Raw genomic sequence first — 12,000 nt, 5'->3', positions numbered from 1 at the left:
GCCTCAGAGTAATCCATTTATCTACTGTACCACCCTGCCTCTGTTTAGATCTAGCAGTCATCACTTTCTACACGTGACATCAATCTACATGATATCAATGTAAACTGTTTGTATAACGAAGTGTTGTACATTTTATTGTCCTGCCAGCGAAGAAAAGGATAAAATAGCACTTTGCCTGTTGCCTTCAACAAAGGTAGTATAATTGACACCATACATTCTGCAATATAGAAGCAGAACCATACATTGGCCCGTTTTTGCCTTCCTAGCACAGCAGGGCTTGCAAATTTTACCACATCATTATTTTCATAAAAAATACTTTTAAAGAGTAGTACATTTTTGTTTTTATAGGCATTTGAAAAAAAAATCTGCTTCTTAAACCAAACTAAATTTTAAATACACATTATTAATTTCTGTGGCAAAGATTTCTGTGGCTCTGGTTTGATAATGAGATAATTGCCTTGCAAAGGTCAACAGAATGGCATAGTTAGCTTTCAGAGACTGAACAAAGCACTTGCTATGGTTCACTAAGCGTAGTTTCTGTATCACTCCACATCCCTTTGATTCATCTATTACTAATATTCCATGATACACTTACATTATGGATCCAACTATTTCAACAAACCTGTAATCAAGGAATGACCCTGAATAAAATACTCTGCGGAAAACAGATGGCACGCTCATCAAACGCCTTCAAGCCTAAAATAACCTTTCCTATATGAGAAGGATAGTCAATTAAAACTGAACTTTATATTCTGTGGTGAAGCTCAGAGTAAATAAAAATCAACACGATACTATTGTGTTATTGGACCAAACTTCCAGGACATTTCATTCATTTTTTTCCACCAAACCCACTCCTACGAGGAACCAACGCTTTTATTCATAGTTCATTCAAAGCCTGTAATGCTTTGTGTAAGTGGACTTGACAGTTTGGGCCCATTTCTGCAAAAGCTTGACACCACGAAATTAAAGCTATTAACAGCAGCAACGTGCTCCTGCACCAACACTGCAGGAGGGCAGATCTCCCGCCTGCTGGAGGCTGATCAGTGCATGGTGCAGCAGAAGAGCAGTCCCACCCTCCCCAGAAGATGCCTCAGCTCCCCCCGTTGGGCTGGTGTTTCTCCCTGGCACACACACCAAAGGCCCGGACTGGGCACAAATTCGCAGCCAACTTGCTAAGGTCAGGAAAATGGGGGAGATTATCCCCATCACAGGCATTGTTGAGTCCCTCCCCTCTCACTCATCTTGTTGTATGCTAAATGCGTAAACCAGAATTGTCTCTCTGGAAGCCCCCAAGAGCTCCTTGTGGAGATGCACGGATCTCACAGAGCAGAGGCACAGCCCACTGCTATGCACGCAGACTGCTACCATTAGCTGCAGCGCTCATCCATCTGGTGGTACTGGTAATAACACTTGGTTCTTACAGCACAGCTACGCTGCCGAAGAAATCACACCAGCCCATTACTGGAGCTGCCCTGTGTGTGTGCAGAATATGCGCTCTGCAGCACACCCCCTGCACTTGGGTTGACTTAACAAAGCAAAACAAACCAGAAGTGTTAAATCACCTGGCAGCTATCGGAGGCACATCTTGCAGCCCTCTCTCCCAGCTGTGCGGGGCTGCGTACTCCTCTGGAGCGGCAGACTATTCTCTGCACCCTTTGAATTAAGAGGTCACCTCCCAGAAGTGCCTCTGCACTCGGAAAATCAAGCTCCTAGCACTGGCAAAACCCCTGCTGAAAAAGCCCGTCTTCCAGGAAGGCCAGGAACACACAATCTAGAGCTGACATTTGCGCAGGGCCCTGGGAGCATACGCGCGGTTGATGAGCGCTGTGCAGCAGCAGTGGGACACGCAGGGAGCCTCTCCTGTTTTGCATTTGTTAGCATACTGCACCAACAATGACTTGGAAAAAACAACACGTTGTAAAGTTTCTGCAGAGACATAGGCTACAGGCTAATGGTTAAGGAAGATACATTTCAAATCCAGACAATGGATCCTTTCACTTACACCCAGTAACTGTGCTCTACCCTTGTAACATTATCTTTGATTGTGATAAACTCGAGTTGCAATACCAAGATCACTAGCAGTTAGTTAGAAGCCTTCAGTCTCAGAGGAAAGAGCACATTTAGTACTTAACATTTCAAACATAAATAGCATCGGTTCACTTTAAAGGAATGACATCTTCCCCTTGGAAATCAGTGGACACTTAAGAAGAAAAACGTCTTTACTTCTGAGAAGAAGGAAATAGATGTAAAGTGACTTACCAAACTCATCACATATGCTTTCATTTTCTATAAGAGTTGGATGATCAAATGTATCCCGACAGTAGAAGATTTGGGGGTTCTTGCTTGTTACTGCAATGCCACCCAGGGCTAGAACAAACTCATCTGTTAGTATGGAGGAAGGCTTGTCCTGAATGCGCTTTAGCATGGAACGATATCGACAGTACTGTGGGTAGCTGAGAATTAGAAGGTTTGAATCTTCATCATCTTCACCTGCAAGACAAAAAGGGAAAAAAAAAAAAAACTACATTAGAAAAATACCAAACAAGACTGTTACTCAAGGAGCTCAGAAAACCCATGGCCCATTAATGCGTTCTTTTCTCAAGACCTGTATTTCATAGCATGGTGATTTTTTTTAAAAAAAAAAAGGTTAAAAATAGAAATTTTAGAATAAGTTTATTGAAACAGCTTCTTCTCTGACTTTCTGTCCAGTTCTGCCATGCTTACCCACCAGGACTCTGCCTGCTCGAGTGAGGGAGCACCACTCTGCACACGCTGCCCAATGGCCTGGATCAAAGCACTCGCCAGACTTTGCCAACTCGGCTGCTTTGATAGAAATATTCTCTGTCATTCTTACTCCGGTCTCTCTGCAACCCCACTGAACTCATGTTTATACCACCTAACACCTTTTAAAAATAATAACAAACAAGCCCCAGAGAGCACAGCTGCTCATGCTCCTTTCAAGTGCCTGGTACTGGCAACCACGGCGGGCCCCGGGCCGGGGCGCTGCGCTGATCTGACCTGGGCAGCGATGCGAAGCTGCCCCAACAGGTGGAAATAACTTTCCTCACGTTAACTGCAAAGGCAGTCGAGGCTCAATAAAACACCTACGGAGCTCAATGAGCAAAAGGAATTGCCAAGCAGCTCAGACTGCTGAAAGGTAGGCTCCAAATGCAAAGCAATCCCGAGCTCGCTCCTTTGCATTCCCCTGAGTTTTAAATGATATTAGGCATAAAGGTGGCGGATTCTGAACTATCACAATCAAGTTTCATCATATGATAACCAGCAGGAAACCTAACAGCAAAAAAACAGAGATGCAAACATGAGAAATTATTCATTTGCAGGTATGCAGCCAGTACTTAACAGCACTTCTTTTTATGCTCATTTATCTCCTCAGGTGGGGTAACTGAACATGCCTTTCCCTGCATGCCAATGAAGACAAAGCGAGAGTATGCAGCTTATGTTTTCTGCTCTACTCTGATTACTGAATAACTCAGCTATTTCTTCCGTCGGAGACAAAAGGTCTAATATTTAATCCCATTACTAATACTGAAATCATCCTTCTTCCCCTTAAAGTAAAAATCTCCTCGGATATTGAAAGAAATGTCAGATCGGTTCTCCCCAGCTAAATACGACGGCGCGGCGCATCTTGATTTGTGTGAGGCGATGGAAATGTTGACACATAAAAGGCTGAATTTTCAGAAGTCTCTGGAAGCAGACAGATCGCCTAGGATGTCACCGCCGCAGCCTGCAGCGCGCTCAGCACAGCAGAGGGACTCGGGAAGCCCCGCTTGCACGAGCACAGCTCCCGAAAGCCGGCGCTTTTAAAAATTCAGAACTTTGCCCACCACCCGGAGGTAGGCGGGGAGATCAAACAACTTGTGTAAAAAAGTAAGGCGGTTTGGTAAACAGCATCTACATTACTTTTCTGAGAAAATAAAAGTGATGGCTCCGACGCTCCTTTTGGTCAGCAAGGCTGTGGCCAGGCTTTGTTTTCAGCAAGTATCCCACGAGCCTGCGAAGCAGCACGCCTGAAGGAACTGCTCCTGGGATTAAGACAGTCTCTTCTTTATTAGGGAACTCTAAAATCAGATCAGGAAAACTGTTCGAGGAATTAACAAGCACATGATCCATCCTTTAGCTCCTTTGAGAGTTTCATACACGCCTGCCTGACAGTTATTACTACTTTATACCTTCGCGCAGATAGTGCTGAGCTGAATCTGTTGATCTGACAGCACTCCTCTCATGCCAGGATGTGGTCAGCTTTTCAAATAGGGTGTATATAAATGCACATCCCACGTGCCTTTGTAGTAAACCATTAGTTTCTAGACAAATGTGCTGCAAGTCCCTGCGCAGAATTATACAAACTTCCTATCCCTGACAACTAACATCTTAACTCAAGCCCACGGCATAAATTAAAATCACGTCATTTTTTACAGGATCACTCTTGCACATGCTTGTGCAACTCCAATGAGTACTTTATGATGAATTTTTTACTTCCCTCATTCACTCCAGGTTCAACAGAAACCTCTAAGAATGAATAAAGACTGAATAAACTGAAGATTTGCTTAGTGAAAGACAAACAGTGTTCCTGGAACAAAGACTTTCTTCCTCAACCACACCCACACAAGAAAAATCAAAGTAGACCAATCCCTAATAAAATGCAAGCCCGAAGAAGAAGTATTTTTCTTCTAGCAAAATCTATCACGTCATTTAATGGTGGGCTTAGCGTACACTGCTGAGTATTTTTGATGCATGTGATCAGAAGGAGTTTACTCTTAGGAGGAGGAGAGATTGAACATCGATCGCATTCCATTAAAATCCAGAAAAGCAATGTAATTTCTCAAAACACTTAACTGAGGTCTTAGAAAACCATGACGCTGTATTTCTGAATCTCATTCTAGCATCAGTAGGGAGAACAAGGTAAAAGATAATACCTACAGTCTGCTGCTTGTAAGATTCCACTGAAATTACTCTAATCCCATGCTCATACCATAATTACTTGTTTTAATAACCCCCTCCGATGTCAGTTTTTCATTTACTTCTATATTTCGGAGCTGAAAACAGAGTAAGTGTAATTACAATGCGAGGTTCCGCCCCTGCGTTACGAACATTGCCTATATATGCACAGATGTAATCCAACAGTTTCCTTTGTGAGGGGTAAAGAGAGCTGGGATTTGGCACAGCCTGGCATTTATGTTGGATTACATGTTCTTCAAGTTGTCTTTGTAAGTAAGAGATGCATGAAATGCCAAACACAATGAATCTATGCAAGAACTGACTTTTCAAATCAGCACAACCATTTTTAATATGTAAGGCAAGACAATTAAAAGCCCCAAAAGAAGAAAAGCCTGCTAAAAGCATGAATTCCTAACAAATCCATCTAGAGCCAGAACTATTTACAGAGAGAACAGAGAAATACAAAAATGTAACTGGGCTTTTTGTTTGCTTGTTTCGGAAACATCAGACTACAATGTTATTGCTAACCGCCATAATCTACTCCCAACATCAGTAAGCATTTTTTTTTTCTTTAAAAAGACTTTCACACCAGGATTTTATAGAGCTTGATGGAAAAACTATGCGTGTTCCTTCCTGTACCTAATTACCTCAACTGCAAAATCTGCCAAGTATTTTGCCCTTTAGTTCTTTTAATCGTATTAGTGCAAATGCATATGGGTGCCAACAGAAACAAACATTTAGAGATTTTTGCTTAAAAGACTCCAAATATGTATTCGGCTCGTGCTCGAAAAGCAGACGCTCCGCTTCTTCCCAGAAAGCAGAGAGTTATTTCTTCAGAAGAAATATGAATTTGTGCCTCTTGTAAGACTAAATGTCTAGTTTCAACCCAATTTAAGTAAAATAATGTCAATATGAACTGCTCTCACAATGATTTATGCTACCTTCTGTTACTTTATTACATTAGACATTCCTTTCTCCAAGCTTTATACTTTTCGCTGTGCTCCTAGCAACCACATAAAGGCTGAGCAGCAACTTTACGCACTTGGCACAGCTCCAGGCTCGCCTGTTATTGATAATTATATTGAAGTTTCAATTTAATTGCTACTCTGTTGTGACACAGAATATTTTTTGTAATTAGGCATTTCCCATTTTCTGTCCATTCATTTTTTGTGTTACTGAAAATGATTATTTTTTTTCCCAGAAAACATAAGCAGAACAATGATGCAGATAAGAGGACGTACATCTGTTACTATCATTACCAACACTGCAATGTGAAGAAAAAAAAAAATTTAGAGGGAAAAAAAATTGTGAATATAATTTCTCGGAAGGTAATTTTCTTTTCAGTTTAAGTGCTCTTATTCTTCTTCCAGTTACTCAATGATTTCCTGTTCTAATTACAAGACATTATACAGAAAGTCATTTTTAAAAAGGAAATGTACTAGAACAGGAGACTAAATAGCGTCACTCGCTTGCTATGGTTTGAAATTCCAAACTTTTGCATCGATTTCATCAATTCTCCATTCCACCTTGGTGCGATACATTCTGCCACCGATCTACCAGCTCTTCCAAGGCAGTTAACACAAATGTATACATCAAAGAGCAAAACACACTTGCAGTTAAACTGCAGGCGAAAGAGAAAATATATATATCTTTTTTTTTTTTTTTTTCCTCACTGTAGCTGTTAAGTTGGAGGCAAGCCAAGCCTAGGAGTGGAAAATATTAAAAAGTAAAAAAGAAAAAAAAAAAAAAAAGAAGAAAGGTTGATTAAAAAGCGAGAGAAGAGATACTCAGTTCTAAATCTAAATGAATAAGCCACAAACTATTTCATAAAAACATACTGTGACGTAAATTACACATCAGTATTGCACTGTTGTGGTTATTTTGAGAAATGGCTTGTACTGTAAGTCAGCTGGTAAAACCCCACCCTTAATGATTTTGTAATTCTCCATACAGCAATCAACTGGAGCAGTCATGAAATTGCCAAGAAGGAAAACAGACAGAGCTGTAGAGAGTTTGTAATAAAAAGATAATGTACTTTTAACATAACAGAAGTAGAAGATTGGTTTTATTAACTAAAAAAACTACTTAAAAGGTCCCAGGCTTGCCATTTGTTTTGATAAATGTTAACACAGATCTTCATAAGATAAGCAATGCAAGTATCAGGGGAACCAGATAAAATGGGACAACGCTTTGGTGTGTGGGTAGCAAATTGAGCAAGGGAGTTATTTGGAATATGGAGCGAAAATGAAGGAAGCAGCAGCGCTGTGTCCATCGGGCTCCCCGCCCGCTTGCAGCAGGAGCCGCTCTGCCTCCTTCCATTACGCTCAGCTACTAAGGGGGCGTCCCAGAGGATGCACAGATCACAATTAGTTTATCAGTGCCTGCGTGCACGGCGTTGGCCATACCATCAACATGCAGCCGGCACAGAGGTCAGGTCCCGCTGCTCCCCACACCTGGAGCGTGCCCACGCCGGGACTCGTTTCATTTCCTACCACAAGCCAAGGAGCGCAGCTCAGACGGGCACATCTCAAACCTGCCTGCTCCAGAACACCCCACGGGGCTCCGCACAGCCTGCCCGCAGGCAGAACCAACTCAGGGCACTACTGGCTAAAAAAACCTGACCACCTCAAAAAGTCCAAGGGCAACCGAGACAGAGGAACCACCAAAAAGTAACCAGAAGGAGGAAGAAGAAACTCGGTCTTCATGACCTAAAACCCTTTCAGAGGAATCTCGAAATGACCGCCCCTTTGCACCAGGACGACCAGGCGAGGGGTTTGGGCAGCATGGGTACGACACCCCCGCTGCATGCCCCTCCAGGGATTGGGGCCGCTTTACCAAACGCAGCCCTCCCAGGCCCCCCTGCCTTGTCACTCCCCCGTCTCTGTTCACGCTCGTAATGCCACTGGCTGGCTAATTAGTGTCCTGGTTTCAGTTAGCACAGAATTAATTTTCTTCCTAGTAGCTGGTGGAATGCTGTGTTTTGGCTTAGAATGAGAAGAGTGCTGATAACACCCCGATGCTTTAATTGTTGCAGAGCAGTGCTTATACTAAGCCAAGGACATCTCAGCCTTTGCTCTGTCCTGCCAACGGGCAGGCTGGGGGGTGCAGTAAGAGCTGGGAGGGGACAGACCCAGGACAGGTGACCCAAACTAGCCAAAGGGGTATTCCATACCATCTGACGTCATGCTAAACAATATATAGGGGTGGCTAGCCGGGGGGAGGGGGCCGGACTGCTCGGGGTTAGGCTGGGCATCGGTCAGCGGGTGGTGAGCAATTGCATTGTGCATCACTTGTTTGTACATACTATTATTACTTTCGTATTATCACCATTGTATCATCATTATTATTATTGTTATTATTATTTTGTTATTTTTTTTTTCCCTGTCTTATTAAACTGTCTTTATCTCAACTCACGGGCTTCACTTTCCATTTCTCTCCCCCGTCCCAGAGAGGGAGGGGGGAGGGTGAGCGAACGGCTGCGTGGTGTTTAGCTGCCGGTCGGGTTAAACCACGACAATTAGTTACAGGATCTGAAAATATTAATCTCCGCATCATATTTCTCTCCCAGATAAATGCCAATACAATAACGGTTTAACCCTGCGACACGGGACTGGAAATCTGTGCTTTTCGGGTTGAAAACAATTTGGGAAAATTATTGACACAACGGGGATACTGCTTTGTTGGCAGGACCCACGCTACTCCCGCCCGCTTGGAGAACCCCCCTCTATTTGAATGCTAATGCAATCAAGAACAAAGGCAACGTGTTGCAGGATATGGAGCACAGTGATTACAGTTATGTTTACCAGATAATGATGATGTTAACAAGTTGCCCGTAATTCTTACGTGGACGTTTGCCTGCCTGATTTCGCTTTTAAACTGATCAAAAGGCAAAAGCTATTTTGCCAATACACAGAACAGCACGCGCAGCCTTTCTGCCTGTATCAGATATTTCTTCCCTTGTAAGGAGGAGTCAGAGCTAATTCTCAGAATTTTGTGCCACTTCCCCAGCTCTCCATTTTCTGTCACGGCGCCAGGAGAGCATCAGTCGTTCAGAGAATTCCTCAGATTAGTGTAACATCTGAAAGAAAGAGAGGGCTTACAAATCTTCTGGAGATTGAAACTCCTGTTCCACCCAACAGCAACACAGTCATTAAAAAAAAAAAAAGACGGCACCATCTCATGCGTACTTAACATGCACGGTTGACGAACATTTTGCAGTCAGTGATTTGGATTGGATTTGTTCTAGTCCTACTTAATGGGGATGAAACCGAGTATGGTCATCGATGGCTGACGCAGCAGGTCTGTAGAATCACACCTACCATAATATTTACCCCGTCACATCGCTGAATTTAAACCCTAAGTTGGCTTTTTGAAGAAGACAAAAGAAGTTTAATGCCTAAAAAGTTTCCAGACAGACATTCGACATCCTTTTTCATACCCTGATTCAATACTCAGCTCCTCGTAACTGCGGCTCCTGCTCTGTGCTCCCCGGACCCTCCTGTGCCATAGGAAGCAGGTTTATGAGGTGCTTCCAGGCTCCAGAGAAGAGTGACTGACAATCGCCATTTCCAGCTTTTATATAACCCTGCCATCCACAGCCCTCAGACTGCTTTATGGAGATGAGTAAAAATTATTATCCCCATTACACGGAGAGAGAAACTGAGACAGAGAGCGCTTAAAGGATTTACTCCACAACATCAAGCAACTTAGAGAGCAATGGAGACAGCAAGCAGCCCAGAAATCCTCATCGGTGGGGATTTCTGGCTAAGTCAGAGTTTTCCTGAGTTGCCTCGAAAGGCCTCCCCAGGACGGGGCGAGGGCTCTGTGTGGAGGTGTCTGTGCTACCACTGCCACCTGATCCCAGCCGCCCCTTCATGCCCCCGAGCATCCTCTGCTGCCTGGCTGGGACTGCCCGCCCCTCCACGGGGCTCTGCCCAGCCTTACTTGCCAGGGATGCAGCTGAGTTTGGGGCTAGGCTGTGAAACCCATTCCCTGCTCCTCTCCTTCCCCTGATTTCCTTTTCTATTTAATCCCTCAGGGCACAGGAGCGGGCCAGCCCATGGCCAACCAGCCAGGGATCGCTACAGAAAAGCGCTCCGAGAGAGGTTTGTAAACTGCCCTCGGAGCTTTCTAAAGCAGATGGAGACAGGGGGAAGGGGGAGATTGATTATAGAAGGGAGCACATGCTGCCTGTCCTCTTGAATGTTCTGGGTCAGGCGGACCATTCAGGTTGAATGTGCATCAGCTTTAAAACAAGTATTTATCCTGGTTGTCGTGGTTACTGATAAGCAGCTTCAATTCTGCTGATAACAAAAAGAAGGAAGAATTAAAAAGGGGAGGGGGGGGGCTGAAAACATAATTTGGTAATATGACGAAGCCAAGAAGAGGAATTAAATCACATTAAACAAGCCAATTGTACTGTAAATGGCTCTGCCTCTGTATTTGCTTTTAAATCATGTAAGGCTCAAACATGGCAGCTGCTTCAGTTTTAACAAACAAACAGTAAAAAACCCTTTTAATAACGAAAGGAAATAATGATATACTTTGCTTTAGCTGAATTCAAACATAATTTAATTTTTTCCTGAGGTGAGATTTGCACAGGGAACAATCAGATAATAAGTGTTATCATTCTCATAGACAAAACTGAACCAGCACTTTGCAATTCAAAGTGCTATTTAATGCACCATTTTCAGCAGTCTCTGAACACCATCCAACACACCACTGAACCACGCTTCAGTACTTACACGTAAAGCCTGATCCTGCTTTACACGAGCACGGGAGTAACGCTACCAACACCAGCACTGCCACTGCCGCTACGGCTGGCGCCACGCACTCCCTAAGGACTTGCCGTGAGTGGGGTCACTTCCAGCAACTTTTCCTACAACACCTCCTCTTCATCTTTATTGTTCCTCCTATGATCGTGTGTCTTAGGCTCCTTTCTTCTGAAGTGTAGCACTGCACAGGTAACATAATGGAGACTGGCAAACTCTGCTCTTGCAGAGGCGGAGGCAACTGGAGCCACTGGCAAGAGAGGCGCGCACTTATGGGGATGACAATTAACCACTGGAACAGCAAAGCAAAGGCAGTAGCAGGTTCCCCAGTCCAGTGCTGAAGACTGAATCCCTTTTTCTGAAGATAACCTGCAGTCCAGTCACTTCTAAACTTGGGCTCTGTTACTTGCCTTCTGCACTGACGAGGTGAAGAGCACCATGGCAGACCCACACTTGCTTGGGAAAATGCTAAGGAATGTAAAACTGGAAACAATGGGAAGCCGCTGAGAGCGAAACTAAGTTACTGGGCTTAATACCAGCATAACGGGGTCTCCTGTCATCTCTTCCCTCTTTCTCGTCCATACACCATTCGCACTCAAATGAGAGAAGTGTGCGACGCAGCCTGACTCATGAGGGCCTGTTGCACCACCGCTGCCATATGGCAGAATCCGTCGCCTTCGCTTCCCATTACCCCCAGACGCATGAGTCAAAAGCCTTATCTCCGTGCTTCACGCAGGGCCTTTCACTATCATTCTGAAAATTCGGAGGAACTTGGCCCTCCTCGAAATAGCAAGGGCAGAAGCTGCCGGCCCCAGAGCCGTGACACGAGGGGCGGAGGGTGGAAATGGTCCGATGATTTAAGCAGTTCAGCTCCGCTTCTGACATTTATGCCCTCTTTGAAACCCTTAATGAAGTAACAACCCCGTTAATTCTTGCCGGGTATTTAGTAGACATAAAAACTGCATTATCTACTATTTACCATTTACTACACACAGGCAGTATCTGGCTCCGTATAAAAATAACAAGCTCACTGTAACCCTCCGCTCCCCAACCATACTGCTGATTTCTTTGACACATGGAGAAGTGAGAATAATTACATTTTACTGAGTGCGTCTCATTACACTGATTTAAGTAAGATTTCCAAAGCTGCAAAAATATGCTTTTCAATTTCATTTGTTTCTAGCAATTCACTGAAGACGGTTAGTAAAACCTTCGGAAATCATCATCAATATGGACAAAAATTGTACCCTTCTCATGTGGACATTTGACAGAG

General features: G+C 43.9%; 1 protein-coding gene across 2 annotated transcripts in view; it reads right to left on the bottom strand.

The window, feature by feature from the left end:
- The window catches only part of ARID5B (AT-rich interaction domain 5B), a 110,280-nt gene that overhangs the window by 66,182 nt on the left and 32,098 nt on the right, over positions 1-12,000 (bottom strand). For both annotated transcript variants that reach the window (XM_084524865.1, XM_084524866.1), the window contains one exon: positions 2,260-2,490. In XM_084524865.1, coding sequence (XP_084380991.1) covers positions 2,260-2,490 — 231 coding nt within the window. The remainder of the gene's footprint in view (positions 1-2,259; positions 2,491-12,000) is intronic.

Source organism: Aythya ferina (assembly GCF_964211825.1).
Source record: "Aythya ferina genome assembly, chromosome: 7".
NCBI classification, from domain to species: domain Eukaryota; kingdom Metazoa; phylum Chordata; class Aves; order Anseriformes; family Anatidae; genus Aythya; species Aythya ferina.
The sequence above is the reverse complement of the archived record's forward strand: the minus strand, read 5'-3'. Positions and strand labels throughout refer to the sequence as shown.